Below are 23,759 nucleotides of genomic sequence, written 5' to 3' on the forward strand. Positions count from 1 at the left end.
GAATCTGACTAGGAACCATGAGGTTGTGGGTTCGATCCCTGGCCTCGCTCAGTGGGTTAAGGATCCAGCGTTGCCGTGAACTGTGGTGTAGCTCACAGACACGGCTCAGATCCTGCATTGTTGTGGCTCTGGTGTAGGCCAGCAGCTGTAGCTCCGATTAGATACCTAGCCTGGGAACCTCCATATGCTGAGGGTGCAGCCCTTAAAAGCAAAACAAATAATAATTAAAAAAAAATAAAATGCACCATGTGATCACAGCTCTGTAGGGATCACGGTCCCATTGTCCCAGCTGAGGAGGACTTTTGGCTGCCCTTCCTCCTCCAGGGATAGAAATGGGCTTGGCCAAAGGCAATAAAACCAGGGTTTCATGTGCTGGACATGGTCTGCCCAGACATGCTGAGGCTTGTTCCCTCTTTGAGGACTCTGAGTACATTGGGCATGTGCGCCTACATTTCACTTCTTGAATTACAACCAATCAAAAATGTCAAAACGAGGCTGTAGAAACATTATCTGAGAAGCAGAGACCTGGGTTTGCTCTAGCCCTGGCAAGGAGGTCTTATATAACTAGGGCAAGACATAAAGCTAACAGAAACCTCTAGTTCCTCTCCAGAAAAGATAGGTTCACACAATCAACTCCCCAAAAACAACAAGTGGAAAACCAGATTCTCTGAGGAAAAAAATCCACCAAGGGGTCCAGGGGATGGTAAGCTTACTGTGCCACAGACCACGCTGCTCACAGCATAGGCAGTAGCAGGACTAGTCTGAACAGAACTGGTCAGAGTAGTGGGACAATCAATACTGTGCAGTTCTCAAGTGCCTTTTGTTGTTGTTGTTGAAGACCGACATGGGCGCCAAAGAAATCTGATGAGTGATTCACAGTTGGGTTGTATATCAGACTCTCCTGGGAAGGAGCTCCCACTGTGGCACAACGGGAAGGGCACAATCTTGGGAGCACTGGACTCAGGTTCGTTCCCCAGCCAGGAACAGTGGGTTAAGGAGCCAGTGCTGCTGCAGTTGGGGCTTAGTTTGAGGCAAGAGCTTGGATCTGATCTCTGGCCTGGGAGCTCCATATGCCATGGGGCAGCCAAAAAAAAGAATCTCTGGGAAATTGGGTCACACCCCCAATTCCCCAATAAGCCTGATGCAAAAAGTCAGAAACAGAAATCCTAAAAAGGTACTTGAAAAGGTTTTCCAGGCAACTTGAATGTAGTACTGAATCTGCTCCTTTATATCAGTACCTTTGAAACAGTACACCTCTGACCCCACAATCCCAGTTCAAGAAGCCATCCTACACAAGTAACTAGATATGCACACAATATTTTACAGAGATGTTCATAACAGCAATATTCATGATAGCAAAAATTAGAAAGGAACCAGTGTCAAAGCTAGGAAAATTATTAAATAAGCTGCAATACGTAAGTCCAAAAGAGATCAACAAATGGCTGCCAGACACATGAAAAGAGGCTCAACATCATTTGTCATGAGAGAACTGCAAATCAAAACCACAATGAGATACCACTTCAAACACACTAGGACGGCTAAAAGCAAACAAGACAAAAAATTAAGTATTGGTGAGAATGTGGAGAAACTAGAACACGGCTGGTGGGTGTATGAAATAATGCAGCCACTGTGGAAACGGTCTGGAGGCTCCTCAATAAGGATTCCTATATCACTCAGAAATTCTACTCTGAGGTATATACTCAAAAGAATTAAAAATGGGTGTTCAAATAAAAACTTGTACACAAATGTTCACAGTAGCACTATTCCAAAGGGCAAAAGGCAGAAACAATCCAAATGTCTATCAACTGATGAAAAGACAGGCAAAATGCAATACAGCCATAAAATGGAGTATTATGCAGCTATAAAAAAAGAATGTCATACAGTGATAGATGCTGCAACATGGGCAAACCTTGAAAACATTATGCTAAGTGAAAGAAGACACAAAGGTCACCAAAAGGTCACATGCTGCATGACCCCATTTATACAAAATATCCAGATTAAGCAAATTCATAGAGAGAGTAAGCAGATTAGTGGTTGCCAGGAATTGGGACAAGGAGGGAGTGGGAAGTGACTGCTTAAAGGAGATGGTGTTTCCTTTTGACGTGATGAAAGTGTTCTGGGGCTAGATTGTGGGGACAACTGCACAACATTGTTAAGTGTATGAAATGCCACCAAACTGCACACTTTATTTTGGCTGCGCCGGCAGCATGTGGACGTTCCCTGGCCAGGGTTCGAACACATGCCATGGCTGTAATCAGAGCCACAGCAGTGACATTGCCAGATCCTTAACCCACGAACAATGAGGGAATTCCTGAACACTTTAAAATGGTTAAAATGCTAAATTTTATTCATGTTATGTGTATTACATCACAAATCCCTCAAAAGGTACAACATATAAAACACAGTATTTTAGGAGTTCCCATTAGGGCGCAGCGGTAATGACCCAGCTATTATCCATAAGGACACGGGTTTGATCGGTGGCCTGACTCAGTGGGTTAAGGATCCTGCATTGCTGTGGCTGTGTTGTAGGCTGACAGCTGCAGCTCTGATTTGACCCCTATCCTGGGAACTTCCATATGCTATGGGTACAGCCCTAAAAAGACCAAAAAAGGGGGGGGGGGGCGTTCCCATCATGGCACATGGGAAACAAATTCGACTAGGAACCAAGAGATTGTGGGTTTGACCCCTGACCTTGCTCAATGGGTTAAGAATCTGGCATTGCTGTGAGCTATGGTGTAGGCTGCAGATGTGGCTTAGATCTGGCCACTGCTGTAGCCGTGGTATAGGCTGGCAGCTACAGCTCTGATTCGACCCCTAGCCTGGGAACCTCCATATGCTGCATGACTGGGTCACCGTGCTATACAATAGAAAACTGACAGAACACTGTAAACCAGCTATAATGGAAAAAAATAAAAATCATTATATATAAAAAAAAGAAAAAAAATTTGCAAGAAGCAGTGTAATCCTTCCATTAGGAACTCAAATTGGAGCAGGAATACCTGGGTTTTAAAAAAAAAAAAGAGTATTTTAGTGACTAAAATTGATCTTTTGAGGGAATTTAATGAAATATGGAAAAAACAATCTATGAAACTACTTCCAGTGTGATCCCAGCTTCAAAATGCATAAATACACACAGAAAAACAAGCACTGGAAGGAAATGTACAAAACTATCAAACAGGTATGGACAGATATATTTTCTGTCTTATGTTTTTCTATAATTTACCAAATTTTCTATCATTTGGTTTTTATTGTTAAATATCATTAAATTATTATTAAATATTTTTCTTATTATCATAAAAACAAAGAATTTTTTTAAAAGTGAGACCACCTGATACTCTGGAGCACAGAGAGGAAAAGATAAGAGTGGTGCAAGGGGAGTTCCTTCCGTGGGGCAGCAGAAATGAATCTGACTAAAGACCACTAGGTTGGGGGTTTGATCCCTGGCTTTGCTCAGTGGGTTAAGAATCTGGCGTTGCCATGAGCTGTTGTGTAGGTTCCAGATGCAGCTCAGATCTGGCCGTGGCTGTGGCTGTGGTGTAGGCCAGCAGCTGTGGCTCCGATTTGACCCCTAGTCTGGGAACCACCATATGCTGCCGGTGTGGCCCTGAAAAGGAAAAGAAAAAAAAAAAAAGAGTGGTGAAAGGTCTGAAAGACGCATGACATAATGATTTAATTGGTGGAACTGAAATATTTTACAGAGTGTTTAAGACTGTAACAATCTGGAGAATTTATATCCCATCCAAAACTGGAATTGTGGCTCCAGATTTTTTGAGTTTTTAAGAAATGCTGGAGCAAAAAAAAAAAAAAAAAAAAAAAATGCTGGAGCTCCAGACTCTTCAGCAAAATGCCCTAATTTTTAAATGTTGGCAACTTATTCAACATTTTTCAAACACCCCAAGCCAAATAAAACACATCTGTGGACCGGATGTAGCCCACAGGCGCCAGTCAGCACACTCTACGGTTTAGAGGAACAGGAATGTTTAGCCTGGAAAAGAAAAACCTTTGAAGGGACAGAGTAGTAACTTCGAATATCTGAAGAATGGCTGTGGGAAGACGTGTGAACTCAATCCATTTGTCTCTAGAAGGCAGAACCACAATTCAAGTCTGGGTGTCATTCAGAAGCAGAATTGGGCCCAGGAGATCAGGGAGGTTTCTAACAACAGAGCAGCAGCCCAACAACAAACAGAGCTGCCCATCCCCAAGGTGTTCCTGCTACGGGTCAGAAGCTGGACCAGGTCAAAGGTTCCTAACCAGGGCTGAGCATCAGAAACTTGAACAAAATGCAGATTCCTGGACCCCAGGAAGGAGGGCGTGAGGCCCAGGAGTGTGTATTTTCGAAAGGTGTCTCAGCTGTCTGGCAGGTGGTTTAGAAGAACCAACCACTGCGTGAACCCGACTCTGGTACCAGAATTCTACGACTCTAATCCACAGTCTGACCAAGCTGGCCGGAAAGGGTGGGAGGGACAGAGGAGGAAAGAACTTACTGGAGCGCTTTATGGAGCAGGCTCCATGCTAAACGCTTTCCTTATGTCATCTCATGGAATTGTCATAATTGCTGGGCATCAGAAGCAATGTCCTCCATCCCATTTCCGGAGAGAGAAACTAAGCCTTGGAGGAGTCTGAGAATTATGACCCAACATTACTGCTGGTTACTGAAAAGATTTTTCTGGCTCCAAATCACATGGCAGTTCAACTCCACCACACTGCCCTCTTACATTGCCCTTTTCTGCCCATTCACCAAACATCTCTCAAGTGTCCCTGAGAAGCCAAGAGAGCCACTAGGCAGAGGGGATGCAGCAATGAGTAAGGCCCAGTTTTCAGCCTCAAGAGGTTTTGGAATCTAGGGAGGAAAGCAGGAAAGTAAGCAATTACATCATAGTGAGACTTGGGGGTCACACAGGAGGGGCACCCACCCCAGCCTTGAGTTATCAGGAAAAGCTTCCAGGAGGAGGCAGCATCAAACCCAGGGCCCTAAGGTGACAGGAGAAAAGGGATTCCAGGCTGAGGGTGCAAAATCTACAGAAGCCCAGAAGCCAGCCAGAGAGAGTCTAGCATGTTGAGGGGAAATGCAAGCGGTTCAGGGTGGCTGGATGCAAGGAGAGGTATGGCAGGATGTGGGGCTGGCCAGGTGGGCAAGGCAGAGCCCCCAGCACGCCTGCGCCACACTGAGACTTTGCACTTGTCCTCAGGAGACAGAAAGAGTTGAGGCTCAACACGAAGGAGTAACAGATTCGGAATCACATTTTACAAAGATCAGACTGGCTGTGGTGTGGAAATGGACTGGCAGAGCAGGAGAGACTGGAGGGACCACCAGGAGAGGGGCCACCTGGAAGGCTGGGGCAGTAATTCCAGCTCCAAGGGGGTGGTCATCGTCACAAAGTGGTGGCAGGACAGATACTGTGAAGCACGGAGATGATTTGTGCCCCTTCCTCCCTTCCTCCTTCCCTCCTTCTTTCCTTCCTTCCTTCCTTCAGTAAGATTACAGAGCCTTGGCTGGGCGCTGGCCACTCTGCTAGAGCTAAACATACAAGGATGGACAAGGACAAATACAGTCCTGCCATCCTGGAGTTCACCCTCTGCTGGCCACAAATGTTGGTGGAAATATTTTCAAAAGTATGAGATAATATCTAAAAAGTACACTGGTTGATTCTGTTATCCATAATAAGGTAACAGTTAAAGGACGTTTAGGGGCTGGCTCCTCCCTACTCCATCAACTCTGGAAGAGTCATAAGCATAAGAGCCCGTAAGATAAAACGGAAGAGTTACATCCTCATGGGGCCAGTGCTCTTCAGTATGATGCCTCAAACGTTCACACCTGAGAATGTGAAGCAGACAGGTCTACTCTCGGTGTACTTCATCCATGGAAAGTAAGAAGAAGGTACCTACATCGTAATGCATCATTCCTTGAATAGAAATGACCAACTAAAACGAAATGGGAGTGGCATTTTATTGTATTTTATTTTATTTTTTTGTCTTTTTGCCTTTTCTAGGGCCACTCCCATGGCATATGGAGGTTCCCAAGCTAGGGGTCCAATTGGAGTTACAGCTGCTGGCCTACACCACAGCCATAGCAACTCAGGATCCGAGCCGCGTCTGCGACCCACACCACAACTCATGGCAACACCGGATCTTTAACCCACTGAGCAAGGCCAGGGATGGAACCCGCAACCTCATGGCTTCTAGTTGGATTCGTCAACCACTGCACCACGACGGGAACTCTGGGAGTGGCATTTTAAATTAATAAATTAGAAGAATTATTAATACTAAATTAAGTGAAAGCCCCTCTTGCTGTATCTGAAACAGGCACTAGGTGGACTGGGAACGTGTGTGGAGTTATCCAAAAACAGACCATGGAACAAGCAGTCAGAGGATCTCGACTCGGGGCAGGGGTGGGCGGGGGGCAGAGGTCTGAAGGGTCTTTCCCAGCAGGGCCTCACACAAGGTCTGGAGGGGGCCCCTGGCGCTCTCACCCACTGCCACAGAACTCTGCACATTCTGGCTCCTCAGTAACTCTGTTCAGTCTCAGTCTCAGGTCGCCAGCGAGGCCAGGATGTTCCGACCAGAGCCCTTGTGGTGCAAGTCACAGCCACAACATTCTTTTCATTCCTCTACTTGATTCCAGTGTAAGAATCACCCTCGATTAAACAACTGTGCTTGTGGGTGGAGCATCAAGCCGCTTCTCCTTTAGAGGGGATCTTACTTATTTATTTATTTTGGCCACTCTTGCAGAGTTCTCTGGCCTAGAAGGGAAACCGATCCCAGAGCAGCGACCTGAGCCACAGCACTGATGATGCCAGATCCTTAACCTACTGAGCCACCAGGGAACTCCCCCTTCCCTTTTTAAACACCAGCTCAGGTAATTAGCAGCCATATTAAGTCACAAGAAAGCCCTCTCATGGTTTCTTCTTTCACCAGGGTGATCCTTCATAGCTGTGCCATAGACATTTCTTTGATCCAGCAGCAAAGGTGTCGGGGGCAGGGAGGCAGGATATAGACTATTCATTGGTAGTACTGAGTCAAAATCTGCCTTCCCAAAAATGTCATACAAAGAAAAAAATTGTCTCCCATATGCTTGAATAATCCTAATCTGTGCATTTGGCAAATTAGAGAAAAATAGAAATGAGGAGGTATTTATGAGCCAACCTCCAAACAGAATCAGCTTATAAAAAATGTATCTGGGAGCTTCCATCGTGGTACAGCAGAAACAAATCCAACTAGGAACCATGAGGTTTCGGGTTTGATCCCTGACCTGGCTTAGGGAGTTAATGATCTGGCATTGCCGTGAGTTGTGGTATAGGCGCAGATGCGGCTCGGATCGCACATTGCTGTGACTGTGGCGTAGGCCGGCAGCTGTAGCTCCAACTGGACCTCTAGCCTGCGAACTTCCATATGACACTGTGGTGTCCCTAAAAAGCAAAAAAAAAAAAAAAAAGTATCTGATTCCTAAAGGTAAAATGTTCAAGTTCCCTTCCCCCTTTTATAAATTATTCAGCAAGGAACGCAGAGATGGCAAATGGTGATAGAGACTTTTTTGCCAGTATTGGATTATGATTCTACAGTAGTCTTGGAGAGTAGTGATGAACTTTAAAAAAAAAAAGTTTTCAGGAGTTCCCATCGTAGCTCAGTGGTTAACGAATCAGACTAGGAACCATGAGGTTGTGGGTTCGATCCCTGGCCTCGCTCAGTGGGTTAAGGATCCGGCATTGCCGTAAGCTGTGGTGTGGGTTGCAGACGCGGCTCGGATCCCCCGTTGCTGTGGCTCTGGCGTAGGCCGGCGGCTATGGCTCCGATTCAACCCCTAGTCTGGGAACCTCCATATGCCATGGGAGTGGCCCAAGAAATGGCAAAAAGACAAAAAAAAAAAAAAAGTAAAGAAAAAAAAGTTTTCAAACTTTCTAAATATATGCTTTACTCCAGATGTTACAGAGACACCCATGATTTGTTAGGTATTTTAGATATTTTCTAAGTCCACCGAAGACCCTCAAAACCAAGGCATGACCTAAACCCAAGAACACTTGGTACCCATAACCACCCACACATACATCAACAGTGCAGAACCAACTGGAGGTCAGAGAGAGCAAGCAGTTTCTCCTAAATTCAGAGAAAAACTTATCCGAGCATCCACCCCAGCTCTCCTCCCACCCTGAGGAGGAACAGAGGATAAACAACACTCGGGGGAAGAGCTGTTAGCCCTTCAACGTTCAACACCCAAAGACTAGTTTGGTTTCCCAGCAGGAGAGGTGAGTGGGCAAAGCTAAGCTATGCCACACACCGAGCGCCTATTTTTCAAGAATGGCTTTCATTTTAACACTTTCAAATGGGTTCTAATGGTAACCTTGGAGAAGAATAACCCCAAACCCCCTGTAAGTGACCCATTTTCTCCAGGCTGTTTTTCTGTTTCTCTCAGAACATGGTGTGATTCATCCACGAGGCTATCTGGAAAATAAGTATTTTGAATAAAGAAGGCAGAGTGGATCCAACAGCCAGTACTATTAGAGGCAGCTCTTTGGTTTGCTTTGTGCTATTCAAGTGATTCATGAATGCAATTCATTTCCTTGCCTACAGTTCACATGCTCATGGCTCTTTAGAGATGAAAAGGCAAGATGTTCTGAGTAGATTCTCTGAATGAACCAAATTCTGATGCTGTTTACAGACTGCAGGATCCAAAACCTTGACTTCATAACAATGCTTAATTATTCATGTGAATGGACTCCAAGAAAAGGATAATTATGAAATCTACAGGAAAGAAGTTTTAGTTGACATCATGCTTCAGCCCTGCTAAATCATTTACCAGAATAAACCTGGCTTGAAAACACCTTCTCTGATACTCCGACTGCTCTCAAGTGGGAGCGCAAATGAAGAGAGAAATGACGATGTGACTAATGGCTAGAGAGTTGGAGAAAGGCATGACAAATACTGTAGTCAAAGCTGCACTTCCCTTCCTGTGCCTCTAGCAGACATCACTAATCAAGCATGATAACGCTTTTCAATCTTAGACAAAATCTCAGGAGCTTTCTCCACACTCGAGAACTTCAGGCAACAATTAGCAATGAAGACCAGTGGGCCTATTTGCCACTCTGGTTTAAGAGAAAGCTAGACGACAATCCACTGGTTATAGACAAAGATAAAAAGTTGATCTATCTTTCATTGAACTATTTTATTTTCCTCTAAGAACTGGAATAGTTTATAGAAATGCTACTTCTGATTTCTACAAGGTAAACAGATAAGCAAGCTGCCTCAGCACAGAGCCCGGGATGCCTAAGAATCAAGAGAACAAAGAATCAGGTCAAGTTCTAGTCCAAAAGGGAGTGAAAACAGGACTGCAGCTAGAAGGTGAGGGTTGCCGGGGAGGGAGGGGACTTTGGGGCCTCTCTTGGGGGAACACAGGCAAAGCAGGAAACTGCTCAGAAACCAAGGGCACTCACTCCTGCTACCTGAAAGACATCTCTTAGTAACAAAAATTCCCTTGAGTTAAAATTTCCCCTTTAGGCTGAAGTCACTTCAGGGTGAATTATATTATCATTCAGTCACAATCTTATGAAGAACTTTTTTTTCCTTGACTTCTAAATAAAGATTAGAAGCAAGGAGGAGAGGGAGGGTAGGTATTTTCAACAGACATAAGGAAAGAAAGTAAATGTGATTTGGTGGGAGGAACCAATAAATTAGGAGTTTGGGATTAACATATACACTCTACTATATATAAAATAGATAAGCAACAAGGACCTACTGTATGCACAGAGAACTCCACTCAATATTCTTTTTCCTTTTTTCTTATGTTCTCTCAAGCACTCTAGATTCATTCACTTATTCATTCATCAAACATTTATGAACACCCTCATCATTGGGCACTGTCACTATGGGATCAACAGGCTGGACAGAGCTGGGCTTTCATTTTTTTTTTTTTTTTTTTTGGTCTTTTTTAGGGCTACACTAGTGGCATACGGAGGTTCCCAGGCTAGGGGTCAAATCAGAGCTGTAGCCATTGGCCTATGCCATGGCCACAGCAACACCAGATCCAAGCCACATCTGCAACCGACACCACAGCTCATGGTAACACCAGAACCCTAATCCATTGAGCAAGGGATTAGGGATAGAACCTGTGTCCTCATGGATACTTGTCAGACTTGTTTCCACTGAGCCACAACAGGAACTTCCCCCTCAGTATTCTGTAATAACCTATATAGGAAAAGAATCGGAAAAAGAATTGATATATGTATAACGGAATCACTTTGCTATACACTGGAAAGTAACACAACACTGCAAATCAAGTATACTCCAATATAAAATAAAAATTAAATTGGAAAACATAAAATAAAATAATATGATTTGGAACCTCCTGAGAAGGGCTACCCTGCATCCAGCATTGGGCTTAGGACTGTGGAGCATGCGTGAGGGACATTTTTTGATTGGCTACTACATGCCAAGCACTTTGCATACATCATCTTTCTTCCTCTGCATCACTAACAGAGTTATTATTAACATCATCCTTTTACAGATGAGGAAAATGAGGCTCAGACATTTAAGTAACCTGACCAATGACAGAAAAGAAGAAAGGGACTGAGGCTAGATCCAGATCCTGATCTGTGTGGTTCCAACACTGGTGCTCCTCCCACTACACTGAGCTGCCTCCTTTGGAAAGGCATCAAAGACCCACTTGGCACACTCATAAATTTTCCTTAAGGCTGATACCTGTCTTACTGCATGCACGGCCTTCTTCCAGAGATTAGGAAGGAAGCAAATTCTCCTCTTGCAAAACAGGTTGTAAAGGAGAAGGGTGGCCCCACCTACTGGAACATCTTGTCTCGGAGACACTGGGGGCTGAACCACACGGACCAGGGCAGCATATGCCAGCTTCCTCCTTCGGCTCAGACATCATTCCTCCCTCGTGGAAAGACGCAGCTTCAAAGGAGGTCAGAAAGAGAAGCTGAGCGTGGCCTCAACTCCACGCAGAGAAGAGCAAAAGGCACGAGGGACAAATGTCCTGCAGCCTCTGATAAAGCAGAGAGCATCCAGGGCAGAGTCTGCTCTGGTCTGTGTTGCAGCCTATCAGCTAATCCTGTGCTGCTCCGCTCAGTGGGTTCACCCAGGGGCTACAGACACCCCCTCACATTCGGGAGGCTCCGCTGAGCACCTGTATGCCCAGAGAGGGTATCAGACCCCAGCCCCTTCTCTGAGGGCAGCACACACCTCCCACTCTGATGCCACGAAGCCAGCAGCACTGCTCTTCACACTCCTCATTCCCACTATACTCACCCGCAGCACCTGCAGCCACAGGCACTGACCTTTGAGCAGGTCCAAGGACACCCAGGATCAACGTCTGTAGCGCCTGTGAACCAGGCAGGCATGCTCAAGTGGTGACAAGGGAGCAGAGTGCCTCCAGCCTGAACCGTAACACAGGCAACTGAGAGAAGCAGGGAGGGAAGGCAATCAACATGCCCTGCATGCTTCCATCTCAAACAACTGCAACCAGGAGCCAGGGCTCAGCCAGGCCTGATTCAACTCTCACAGCAAAGTCCTTAGAAGACCAGCATGAATGTGTCTGCCTGAAAGGTAATTTCGACCTCAGGTAAATTTTGCAGTCTATGCCTTAAGATACCCATGTTTGTTTCAATGTAAAAAGCATGGTTGTAGGTAGCTGGCAAAAACAAACAAAAAAAAAGAACTGTCTGAGAAGATAAATCATATTAATCCGGTGAATTATGTGGCCCCTGGCATACCCTGAGACATCTAGCCTGGCATCCACCTCCAGGAGCACAAAGATCTTGGAGCAATCTGGGGCCAGACGGCCCTGCTGCCCACCTCACCCCACCGTTACCAACCTTGAAGGTTCCAAGCATTCATTAAGAAAGGCAGGAGGTTGCAAACTGTAACTCAGACAAGAGGAAAAGTGAGCCACAGCAGGCAGGAGACAACACAGCACAAGGAAGCCCCACAAAAGGTCAATAGGTCAAGATCAAAAGAGGCAAAGGAACACACACAATGGGACCCAATTACTTTGCCCTTCTCTCCAGGTTTGCAACCATCACTCTAATGGTGAAAGAACAGCCATCAAAAGTCAACTCTCAAGCACAAGAATGTGTTTGTTGAGTCTGTCTGTCTCGCACACATACGCATATCTACCACCACTTTGGGAGAAGCAAAGGCACGCAGATCCTGAGAATGAGGAACTGGAGCACGGAGGTGCTGCTGGATGCAAAGATGCCAGAGATCAGGCAATACTGGAGCCAAGAGTTTGAAAGCAGGTAGGTGGTGATCCAGCGAGAGACACAGACATCGGACGGGGAGGTCAACTGGCCTCTGAGGTTGGTTATCATAAAGCAAAAAGTGTGTGAGCTTAGATAATGGGTAGTTCTCAAAGAAACCATTTTCATCATACAGTCTCAAATCAAGAACCCCAAATAAGCATTTTCTGCATTAAATATTTAAGTCCTTATAGGTGTAATGATTATCCGGTCAGTCCACTGGTGCCTCGGCAAAGGCAAATTCTCAAGGACCTACCAAGACCTTAAGTGGCAGAAGAGCAAGGATGGTCACTACTGTGTCCCTAACTCCTAGCACATAGTAGGCTCTCAATAAATCTCTGCTCACTGAATGCAGAGAAAGTTATAGTATTATTATAGGTAAATTTCAAAATGACATATTCCTTCCTCCTGCCTCTTTGACTATGCTTTCATGGTGTGGGTTAACCAATAAGGTCCCTAGAGGAGTTCCCGTTGTGCCTGAGCAGGTTAAAGACCCGATGCTATCTCTGTGAGAATGTAGGTTCGATCCCTGGCCTTACTCAGTGGGTTAAGGATCCGGCTTTGCTGCAAGCTGTGGCTTAGGTCTCAGAGACAGCTCAACTGTGGTATTGCATGGCATAGGCTGGCAGCTGCAATTCTGGTTCAACCCTTGGCTTGGAACTTTCATGTACCACAGGTGTGGCCAAAAAAGGAAAAAATTAAAAAAAAAAAAAAAAAGATCACTGGAGGGTGTCACAGAAGAACTTCTCTGTGGGTAAAATTCCACATCACAGCAATTGCTATGGTGTCACGTCACACATGCTTTCTCTCAAAAGAACCCAACACCCACCATGAGGGAGGGTGGAAGGGACCCACAGGCAGGCGCCAGCCATCCCACTCAATGAACTCATGCCCCAGGGCGGGGGAGAGAGAAGAAAAATATCATTCCTCAGCTCCCTCTGTCAGCCTCAGTCCAGTGGAGCTCCCACTGTGAACATCTCGCAGACCTGAGTGGGATTCTGGTGCTTAAGGAAACATATTTTTCATACAAGTTGGCCCCTACACACAAGCCAACTGTTTATCTGGTATTCAAAGAAACAGCAATCTGTTCCAACTCTGCAGGCAAAACTAGCCGTGTGGGCCTCCCTGGGAGACAGAGTGTGGGCCTCCAAGGTGGGGCCTTCCAAAGAGGCGCTCAAGGGTAATTCTGACTCTACATGACTTGTGCTATATAGACACACAGCCCCTCAGTAAGCATGGCCTGGTACATCACCCACAATTAGACTAGGCTCCATAAGTACCTTTCAAAGAAGAGGACTGGACATCTGCTTCCACAAGTGGTCCACAAAAGAAGTGTCAATAATGCAGACAACATTATTTTTGGCAATGGATTAGGATTCACTATATATTTTCTTCCCATCAGATTTCTGGTTTTTCTAAGATGAACCAAAATACTATCTGCATGGTGATGATTCCACAGCAAGCCTGCTTGGAATTTTCCTGCATTTCTTCTAATTGATTTCAGCACATGTTATTTCAAGCCCGCTATTAAATATATGAAACACATTTAACCTTCGCTAAAATAAATCTGGCTAATTAAACGATATAAAGAACAGCTCATTAGCAGAGCGATGGTAAATATTGCTTGAGTCTGGCTAAGCAAGGCTTATTGCACACTTAAACACTATGCAGTTTTATTACGCCACAATTATCAGCCTTATAGGCTAAGCCTAAGCAGAAAAATCTGTGATTGAGAAAATAAGGGAATTGGACCTGTACGTTGCTAAGCTTTGGGAGACTGGTTCATACGATCTTTTAATGGCCAATTTAAACCAACTGTAACTTTTCATAAACAAAGATAATTCCAACACTTTCAATAATCTGTTTTATTAGACTTTTTGAGTAAATAAGCTTAGAATTCTTTCATCCCTTGTTAGAAAGATACATATCTCAACCACGGCCACTTTCAGAGATTAAACGTTTGTATCTTTGGGAGTATAGAAACTTTCCTAAAATACATTTCAAATTTCTTAATGCTATGTAAATTTTAGGATCACTTTAAAGCAATCCAGTCACTTGAGGGGACAAAGCATTACAGAATAAGACAGAGGTTGCAGCTGAAAGTACACCTGAATAAGCCAGATGTATGCTCACATTCTTGTAATCCTCATGGGAAATTGCCCTAAGGAAATAATCAGGGATAAGCACAAAGATTTACATTCAAGATGTTTACTGGGGCATTGTTTATTATAGAAAGTAATTGGAATCTTCTTAATAATCTTAGGGATATAAGAAATAAAATATGGCACACATCCAAATGATAGATTATTATACAGCCAAATGTTACCAAAAGTAACATTTCAAGGAATTTTTAAAGACTTGGAAAAATATTTGTTATATAAGATTGAGTGTGGGGGGAGTAAACAAAACTATATCCTATGCACAGCAGACATGCAAAAAGAATGGTGTCACATCAACATATACAATGAGATAGCAAATCTGTATTTTTAAGTAGATATGTACAAAAAGTATAATGAAATATAATGAAAACAGAAAATATCAAGTCAACAGTATTTCTCTCTTACTGATTAGATGACAGATGAGTTATGTTTTTTTTTTCTCATGAGTATATTCGAAATTTACAGTTACTATCCATCACTGATATAGTTGGAGAGAAAAGAAACATTATAAAAACTAAATGCAAAAACAGATGTCTAAATGAAATTACACTGGAAATAGAATATTTGAAGAGGAGCTAGAACACAGGAGCCCAATCATATCAATAACTACGGCACAAGCAAAGCCTCAGGCCAGAGGTCATGGATGCTTCTCCCCAGATAGACACTCCAAGTCAGGCCACACCAGAATTCACAGACTGGAAGAACAACAGCTGTATTTTTAAAAGCATGTTTATATTACATCTTGAATTTTGCAGAATTTTCTAGGTTGGGATGATATATCAAATTTAAACCGAACATGATCCCTTATTTCACTCTGTTTAACTTAAAAACAGGAAGTAAATAGCTCCAATTTTTCAACTGAAGCTTTTTCTCACTTTCTCACATTTTGTGTGGCATTGGCTGGGCTACAGAAAACCAGAGTTTGGGCAGTATGAGCATCTCTTGGTCTTGGTGCAGGGGGTTAAACTAACACCTCTGTTTGTTTGTTTTGCTTTTTAGGGCTGCACCTGAGGCATATGGAGGTTCCCAGGCTAGGGGTCAAATCCGAGATGCAGGTGCCGGCCTCCACCATAGCCACAGCAATGCCAGGTCCTTAACCCACTGAGCAAGGCCAAGGATCAAACCTGCAACCTCATGGTTCCTAGTCAGATTCGTTTCTGCTGTGCCAGGATGGGAACTCCAACCCCTCAGTTTAGCACTTGAAATGGGAAAATGTGAGGCAGTGAATCCATGGTTTCCAACTTAACCCATCTCTAAAAACCAGAGATTAGAGAACATCTTCCCAAACAATTCTGACAGCTTCAATTAACTGAAATGAACATTGCCACATAATGTTAATGCAGAAGAAATGCACTTCTTTATCTGGTATTTTAAAAGATATATATTAAGCCCTGTCACTAAGGAGCCATTTAATTAAATGTCTCGACATAAATCCCGGTGGCAAGGGGCATAGGCAGCTTTAGAAATCAACCCCCAATTTAGGTCTTTGGTCCTAATTATGGGGCAACAAACTGAGAAATCCTAAGAGCCAAGACACATTGAAGGTCTCTAAATGCCTTAAACTTTTGTGTCAAGATTTATGAGGCTGTTTCCTACACATTCCTGGCTCAATTTGTATTCAAGTTCACAGTCTTGATTAATAGCATCTGCCAGTTCTCTGCCAAGCAGCAGGGCTGCAGAGGAAAGAACACAAAAAGTCACCTAGACCCGGGTTCAGGGATTTGCTCTGCCCCTTGCCATCCCTGAGACTTCGCCCCTTGGGTCTTGTTTCCTAACTTGTAAAACCAAGAGGAAAACACCTCTTCTGGCTGTAACGCCTGTAAAGGTACAGAGCACAAAATCATGGTGCAAAATATAGTGTGTCTGGTATGGTTTTCAAAAAGTATTGTTCTGATCTAGAAGTAATCTGCAAGAATGGTACTTTTATTCAACAGAGGAAATGAACTGATACTTCGTCCTAAATGTCTCTCACTTGGCGATAACCACAATATTTCCTTGGCTCATCCTTTTTTTTTTTTTTTTTTTTTTTTTTTTAAGGGCTGCAAGTGTGGCATATGGCGGTTCCCAGGCTAGGGGTCGAATCAGAGCTACAGCTGCCAGCCTACACCACAGCCACAGCCACACCAGATCCAAGCTGAGTCTTCAACCTACACCTGCAGCTCAGGGCAACACCAGATCCTTAACCCACTGAACAGGGCCAGGGATAGAACCCTCATCCTCGTGGATGCTGGTCAGGTTTGTTTCTGCTGAGCCACAACTTGAACTCCCTCCTGGGCTCATCCTATAAGTGATTCAACAAACTTCCTGGGTGTAGCTCCAGGAACTATTCAATGCCCATCAAAGGATCAATGTCACTGCATGTAAACCTTTTCAGCCTGTCCTACCTCCTTCCATGTTATGAACTGTCCCTTCTAAATCCCTGTGATTCCAATGAAATCATTCATTAAAATACTTCTCTCAGCTGTCTTCCCCATCAGGACAGACATAAAACACAGGCCAACCAGTGAGAATTCTTTGCTAGAAATTGGTTTGGGTCAGCATTGCGTAAAGGCACACCACACCATCTTCTCCTTGCCCTTCTCTAACTAGCAGAGAGAGGAGGCTTTCCATTCTGCCAACCGTCATTCCACACGAAATCACCTTTTCTTGCCTTTTTCCAGCAGGAAAGCACTTCTGCCATCCCAAGTGTCACCTTCTAGGAAACACTACATTTCTCCCCTGGAAGAGCATGAAACCTAAGGCAGCCAGTGGCCGGCTTGTAAGCCAGCACATTGATAGGAAATCTAACAACTAAAAGTACCTTTTTGGAAATAACAAAAAAGATACAACTACCATCACAAATAAAAAAGGCAGAGGTGGCTTATAAGTAAAAGCTCCCGAATAAAATCACCAGCCGAAGGGAGGAGCCTACGATAAGGGAGTTGTGACTATTTTCTCATCGCTGTTTGCCAAGTGATCTGGTTTGGCCGATGAATAGAAATCATTTCATTTTTCTTTCCACTTTTTCCATGGCCCAATTAACCATTTCTAGGTTATCTAGATCCTACCTCCTGTTTCCTGACTGATGGATGCACTTTTTGGTGAAAACCCACAAAAAAGCAAAGAAAACTCTAGGGTATCAGATATGATGTCAATTCCATCGGAAGCTCTAAAACCAATAAGAGATTCAGATTTTCACCAAAGTTGGATAGGATAGCTCCTAAAATAAATTTCAACAGGGAAACACTAATATTAGTGTTCTTTTTAAAAAATACATTTTATTATAGTTGATTTACGATGTTGTGCCAATTTCTACTGTACAGCAAAGTGACTCGATTATACATATATATACACCCTTTTTTATATTCTTTTCCATCATGGTCTATCCCAGGGGACTGGATATAGTTCCCCATGTTATACAAAGGACCTTGCTGTTTATCCATCCTAAATGTAATAGTTTGCATCTACTAACTCCAAACCTCCTGTCTATCCCACTCCCTTCCCCTTCCCCCTTGGCAACCACAAGTCTGTTCTCTAGACTTAGTGTTCTTTTATACAAAAAATGTTAGTGTCATCACAGCCCACCAAATTCAAGTGATGCAACCAAAGAAGGATGAGTGCTTGCTTGGATGACATAATAGACTCTTCTGCAGGGAGGCAGCAAAAATAGCATGCACTACGCCGTATTTCAAAGATACTTGAAACTGTTGTGTAAAACAACTGAGAAATTAAGCAACAGGAACACGGCTGGATAACAAGTCCAAAAGAGCTTATTTTCCACTTTGGGATAGAGCAATAATGGTTCTGAATCACTCATCTACTCTTTCTCGAGGTGCACCCTTACGACTTTTACCCTTTGAGGTAATAAACATATGATGGGGTTATTTAACAACTGTGGGAACCAGTTTCCTCATCTGTTAAATGAGTGGGTTGGATGGCCTGTTTTTTTGGAGATTTTTTTTTTTTAAATCCTTTCCAGATCTAAAAAGTCTACAGTTCAGCTCAGAACACAACTCCCACAGAATCTGCAGCAAAACATTTGAGTAATTGGCCCCAAAGGAAAGAATATTTAGCAACAAAGCACTCCACTCCTCAACAAAAACATTCCCTCTGTTTCCTATGCACACATAAAATAAGATTGGCAAAGGCAGGAAGGTTTAAGTTATAAATCAGAAAATTTATGAGCAGAGATAAAATACTAGGATGAGATAGAAGGAAAGAATAATTCTTGAGATCAGGACACCAGGAGAAATTCGTATTTTGCTTTGAATACTTTAAGAGAGGTACCGTAATAAAATGACAGAGGAGTCGGAAGACTACCCTGTAAATGAAAGGATAAAAAAGACATCTGGATAGAACCAACGAAAAATGTTTACTGAGATGACCCTTCTCCAACACTCCTTCCCCTGAAAAATTCCCCAGAATAGGAGTGTCCACCTTCCTTATGAGGACACTGTCCCGACTCTCATGTTCACCCTCCATCCTCCAAGGATGTCTCAACCCCCATGGGCACTCGCTGCTGTTCCTGGCCACCTGGCTTGAGTTGCGCTGTATCACCCCCTTCGCTCTGCACACATGAGCCAAAGTGGACTCTTTCCCTGCATCTGCCCATCTTCACACGTTTGCTCAAGCTGATCACTTTGAGAACTTTTTTTTTCAACTTTGAGAACTTTTTTTTTCAACTGCTTTTTTTTCAATAACCATGGTCCAATAGCCAGCTTCTCCATGAAGCCACCTGGGACCCATCCCACATACATCTGTCATGCACTGAAGAAAATGTGCACTCCTGAAGCTTAAAAACAAAGTGATGAGAAGTTAAACACTGGATGTCCAAGGAATGGAGAAATAAAATTGCCTGAAGCCCTCAGATAAGAGGGTCCCCTAAAGTTACTTTTTTAAGGGCACAGTTGTGTGGCAACAAGGAAATCCACATTGTTGTGTAACCATCACCTCCATTCATCTCCAAAAACGTAACTTTTTTTTAATTTTTATTTTTGCTCTTCAGGGCCACACCCTCAGCAGATAGAGGTTCCCAGGCCAGGGGTCCAATCAGAGCTACAGCTGCTTGTCTACACCACAGCTCATGGCAATGCCCGATCCTTAACCCTCTAAGCAAGGCCAGGGATTGATCCCACAACCTACCTCATGGTTCCTAGTCGGATTTGTTTCCGCTGCACCACAACAGGAATTCCAAAACATAACATTTTTCCTTAAACTAGTTTGAGAGGGATTTCTGTCACTTGCATCCAACAAAATCCTGACTAATAAATAAATGCATAGTATAGATTGATAAATATGAGGAATTCAGAAACGACAGGGAGGGCTATTTTTAACACAATGAATACAGCAAAATTTCCTGGCCCTGTGAAAACAAATGGGACCCTGAATTAAGGTTGAGAATAATCAGTCAGGGAAAAGCAGAAGATAATTAACCAAATGGATTGTGTAGTGTAGATCATTAAAAAAGGACGCTTGGCTTTCGTATTGGTAACAGGAGAAAGCACTGACACAAAAAGGAAGCTCACTTCTCATCTCTCAAGGGAAGACATTCTGCAGAGGAAATCAGAATCAGGCCAAACAGACAAATCTCCTAAGGCAGGGAAAAGCCTCAGAGAACATGGGAGGAAGGAATGAAAAAGAGTGAAAGCTTAGCAGAAAAGAATCCCTTCATTTTAATGAGCTTTAGAAAGCTGCCCTCCTTATTGTCCTTATCGACACAAATAATTTATGAAAAGTATAACAGAGGAATATTCCAGGAGTACTTTTCTTTCATGTCAGCAGAAAAGTCTGTGCAGTATAAAGTACTTTGAAATCAATCTAGAAAACTTCCACAAGAGTGAAAGTATACAATTTTTTTTTCTTTTTTTCCTTTTCTAGGGCTGCTCCCGCGGCATATGGAGGGAGGTTCCCAGGCTAGGGATCGAATCGGAGCTGTAGCTGTCAGCCTTCGCCAGAGCCACAGCAATGCGGGATCCGAGCCTCGTCTGCAACCTACACCACAGCTCACGGCAATGCCAGATCCTTAACCCACTGAGCAAGGCCAGGGATCGAACCTGCAACCTCATGGTTCCTAGTCAGATTCGTTAACCACTGTACCACAACCCGGGAACTCCAAGTATACAATATTTTTAAATGTAGTGGGGGAGGGAAGTAGTCACATATAATCCTTTTTTATAGAAGGCCTTAGTTCCCTCACAGCTTTGATTTCTTCTCCTTTACCATATATTTAAATGAGTAACACTACATTCCCATTTCATCCAGGGATAAAATTTCCTGTCATTATCATGCCTAAATACTTGATTACAAATCCTACAGTGTCATGATCCAACAAGGAGTTGGATTAGCAACTATTATGTCCTGGTATCATGTTTGTCAGCCTAGAAAATGGGTTCTCTGTATAATGGATTTTTCTTGTTTCTCTGCCTTTTTTTCCCCATTCATCAAATTATTGTCAGTGTATATCCTGAGATATAGGAACACACCCTAAAGAGAAAAATCTGATAAAGAGTTGTCAGGAGTTCCCATTGTGGCACAGTGGTTAACGAATCCAACTAGGAACCCTGAGGTTGTGGGTTCGATCCCTGGCCTTGCTCAGTGGGTTAAGGATCCGGCATTGCCGTGAGCTGTGGTGTAGGTCGCAGATGCGGCTCGGATCTGGCGTTGCTGTGGCTCTGGTGTAGGCTGGCAGCAACAATTCCGATTAGACCCCTAGCCTGGGAACCTCCATGTGCTGCGGGAAGTGGCCCTAGAAAAGGAAAAAAAAAAAAAAAAGAGTCATCAGAGGTGGACATTAGCAATTTGCTCAGTGGCCAAGCTCAACTGCAAATACCTTCACCTTGGCCTAGAGGTTCCACAGCCAGAGGATGGATGCTTCAATTAAGGCTGAATATATTGGGCGGGCAGCCGGAATGGGGGTGGGATAGTGTTGTAAGCACAGCTCCATTTAGTTTGCCCACAGCAATCAGTCTCAGACAAATCTTGCCTTAGAAATTTACCTGTTAATATAAATCAGCGCTGAATCCTCTGAGACATTTAACAGCCTTTATTAAACAGACATTCAGGAGCCCACCTTATTTTGACTAGCATGTCGGCTTCCCAGTGATCACTTGCTTTTGAGACATATTATGTGATATGAAAGTTATTTTTACAAAAACAATTGGGAGAATGTATTCTTCTCCTAAATTTACATGACTTGAATTACTGTAAGACCTGACTCCTAGATAAGGAAACCTTTTATAACAGAAGAGTCTAGTTATTCTTTGACCAGCAGGCCTGACCCCAAACTCCTGCTGTAGCCTCTCTTACAGAGGAAAGTCACTTTTACCCAAGAAACCATAACTCAGATTGCCTCAACTTCTCCTTTCTTCCAGGTACAACTTCCCTAAGGATGGGAAACAGCCAAGTGTGGGCCTCAGATAAATGCGTTTATCCTCACCACCCTCGGTGTCAGCTTTGGCTCATTTTGAGAATCATTAGCAAAAGGACAAGCTAAGAGTTATGTCTCTTTTCAACAGAGATAACTGGGAAAAGTTAGCAGGAGAATACGGGGGTAAAGTTATATCAGTTCAGCCAATTGGTAAGGACCGAAAAGTGAGATGGGCTCAAAGAAGCAATCGGGCACAATTGAAAGTTTTTACGTGGAAGGATGGGAGTGCTGGGTCTAGTCTCATCCTGCCATCTCTTGGGTCAAACAATTTATATGCTGGAATCATGCTCCTTCCATATAAAATGAGAACACCACAATGCATGTCTAACAGCTCATCCTATACTAACATCCCAGTATTAAGATACTTCCTGGCCTAAAACCCTCTATTTGGTGACTCTGCTCTAGCTAAGACCATCACCTAGAGCAAGACAGAGAATAAATAAAGGTTTTAGAATAAGAAACTGGTTTTCTAAGGTGGACAAGGGTAGGCTGTCCATCCTAATAAGTAATTACCTATCAAGATTTGCTTGGTACTTTTTCTTTATCCCCTACAAGTACCTGCTGCTGCCCTGAGAGCAGACACAGGAAGAAAAGAAAGGTAGTGGGGAAGGAGGTCCCCAAATTTCTACCATGGCTGAAAATCTCTGAGGCAGGAGACAAAACATAACAAGAAAAACCCTACCAAGAATGGTGAGTAATGAGAACTAAATATTTTCTTTAAGGATCCGAAACTTTCATGATGGTGGAAGTCTTACTTAAGCCTTGAGACACCCGTCACCTGGGGGTGGTGTAGCTTTAAAAAAACATTTCACTCTCTCATTCTTCTAAAAGATTTAGAACCCCCCTCTGTCCCAAAGACACATCCTCTTTCCTTCACTTTCTCCTCTTTGGTTTTTCACTAGGTTATGACAGACATGCAATAAATGGCCAAGAGAAGTTGGGAAGGTCACCATCCTTGCCACCAAGATCTCTGCCCATCCATTTGCGTTTGCTTTCAACAGGTGTCCTTAAGCAAAGTGGTCATTTCATGTTACTCTATTGGATTTCCTTCTCTAACTCCAGAGTCATCACCCATCCTTCTACTCCACAGTAAACCACTACTCTGATATCGGTAGTTATCAATCCCATATGTTTTTAAATATTTACTGGGTATGAACAATATAATGTTTTAAAGGTTTGTATAAATGGAATCAGAGTGTCTTTATCTTTCTGAAACCTGCCTTTTCCATTCAACATTATGTATTGGAGATTTATTTATATTGGTGCATATAATTCTAGTTAATTCCTTTTCACTCCTGCATAGTATTCCACTACATGAAAAATAACTGTTTTATTTCTCTATTTCAGTTAGGTTTGTTTCCACTTTGTTTTTCATTACAAACAATGTTGTGGTCAACACCCTTGCACTTGTTTCCTTAAACAGAGATGTGAGGTTTTCCTGTGGGTATAAACCCAAGAATGGAATCATTAGGTTATGGGGTGTACATAAAACATAGCTTCAACTTGATTATCTCCAAATTACTCTCCAGAGGGTTGTAACAATTCACACTCCCAGGAGCAGCAGGTGAGAGTTCCTGTGTACCTACAGCTTCTCCAACATTTGTTATTTTCAGATTTTAATTCTTATGAATCTGATGGTTATATCTATATGTTGTATGATTCCATTTATACAACATATAAGTTTTTGAATAGCAAAAACTTCTTTTTTTTTTTTTTTTTTTGCTATTTCTTTGGGCCACTCCCGCAGCATATGGAGGTTCCCAGGCTAGGGGTCAAATTGGAGCTGTAGCCACCAGCCTACGCCAGAGCCACAGCAACTCGGGATCCAAGCCGCATCTGCAACCTACACCACAGCTCACGGCAACGCCGGATCGTTAACCCACTGAACAAGGGCAGGGAACGAACCCGCAACCTCATGGTTCCTAGTCGGATTCATTAACCACTGCGCCACGA

The 23,759-nt window shown here is 43.4% G+C and overlaps 1 protein-coding gene across 7 annotated transcripts in view; it reads right to left on the reverse strand.

Moving 5' to 3' along the window:
• The window catches only part of ANKRD44 (ankyrin repeat domain 44), a 342,704-nt gene that overhangs the window by 230,831 nt on the left and 88,114 nt on the right, over positions 1-23,759 (reverse strand). For 2 of the 7 annotated variants that reach the window (XM_013984362.2, XM_021076234.1), the window contains exon 1: positions 11,283-15,478. The exons of 3 other annotated variants lie outside the window; for them this stretch is intronic. In XM_013984362.2, the coding sequence (XP_013839816.1) occupies positions 11,283-11,345 (63 nt within the window). In that variant the 5' untranslated portion in view covers positions 11,346-15,478. Of the gene's footprint in view, positions 1-11,282; positions 15,488-23,759 lie in introns of those variants that run through there. 2 more of the 7 variants (XM_021076232.1, XM_005672043.3) reach the window with 2 other exon arrangements.

Source organism: Sus scrofa, chromosome 15, assembly GCF_000003025.6.
Source record: "Sus scrofa isolate TJ Tabasco breed Duroc chromosome 15, Sscrofa11.1, whole genome shotgun sequence".
Classification (NCBI taxonomy): Eukaryota; Metazoa; Chordata; class Mammalia; order Artiodactyla; family Suidae; genus Sus; species Sus scrofa.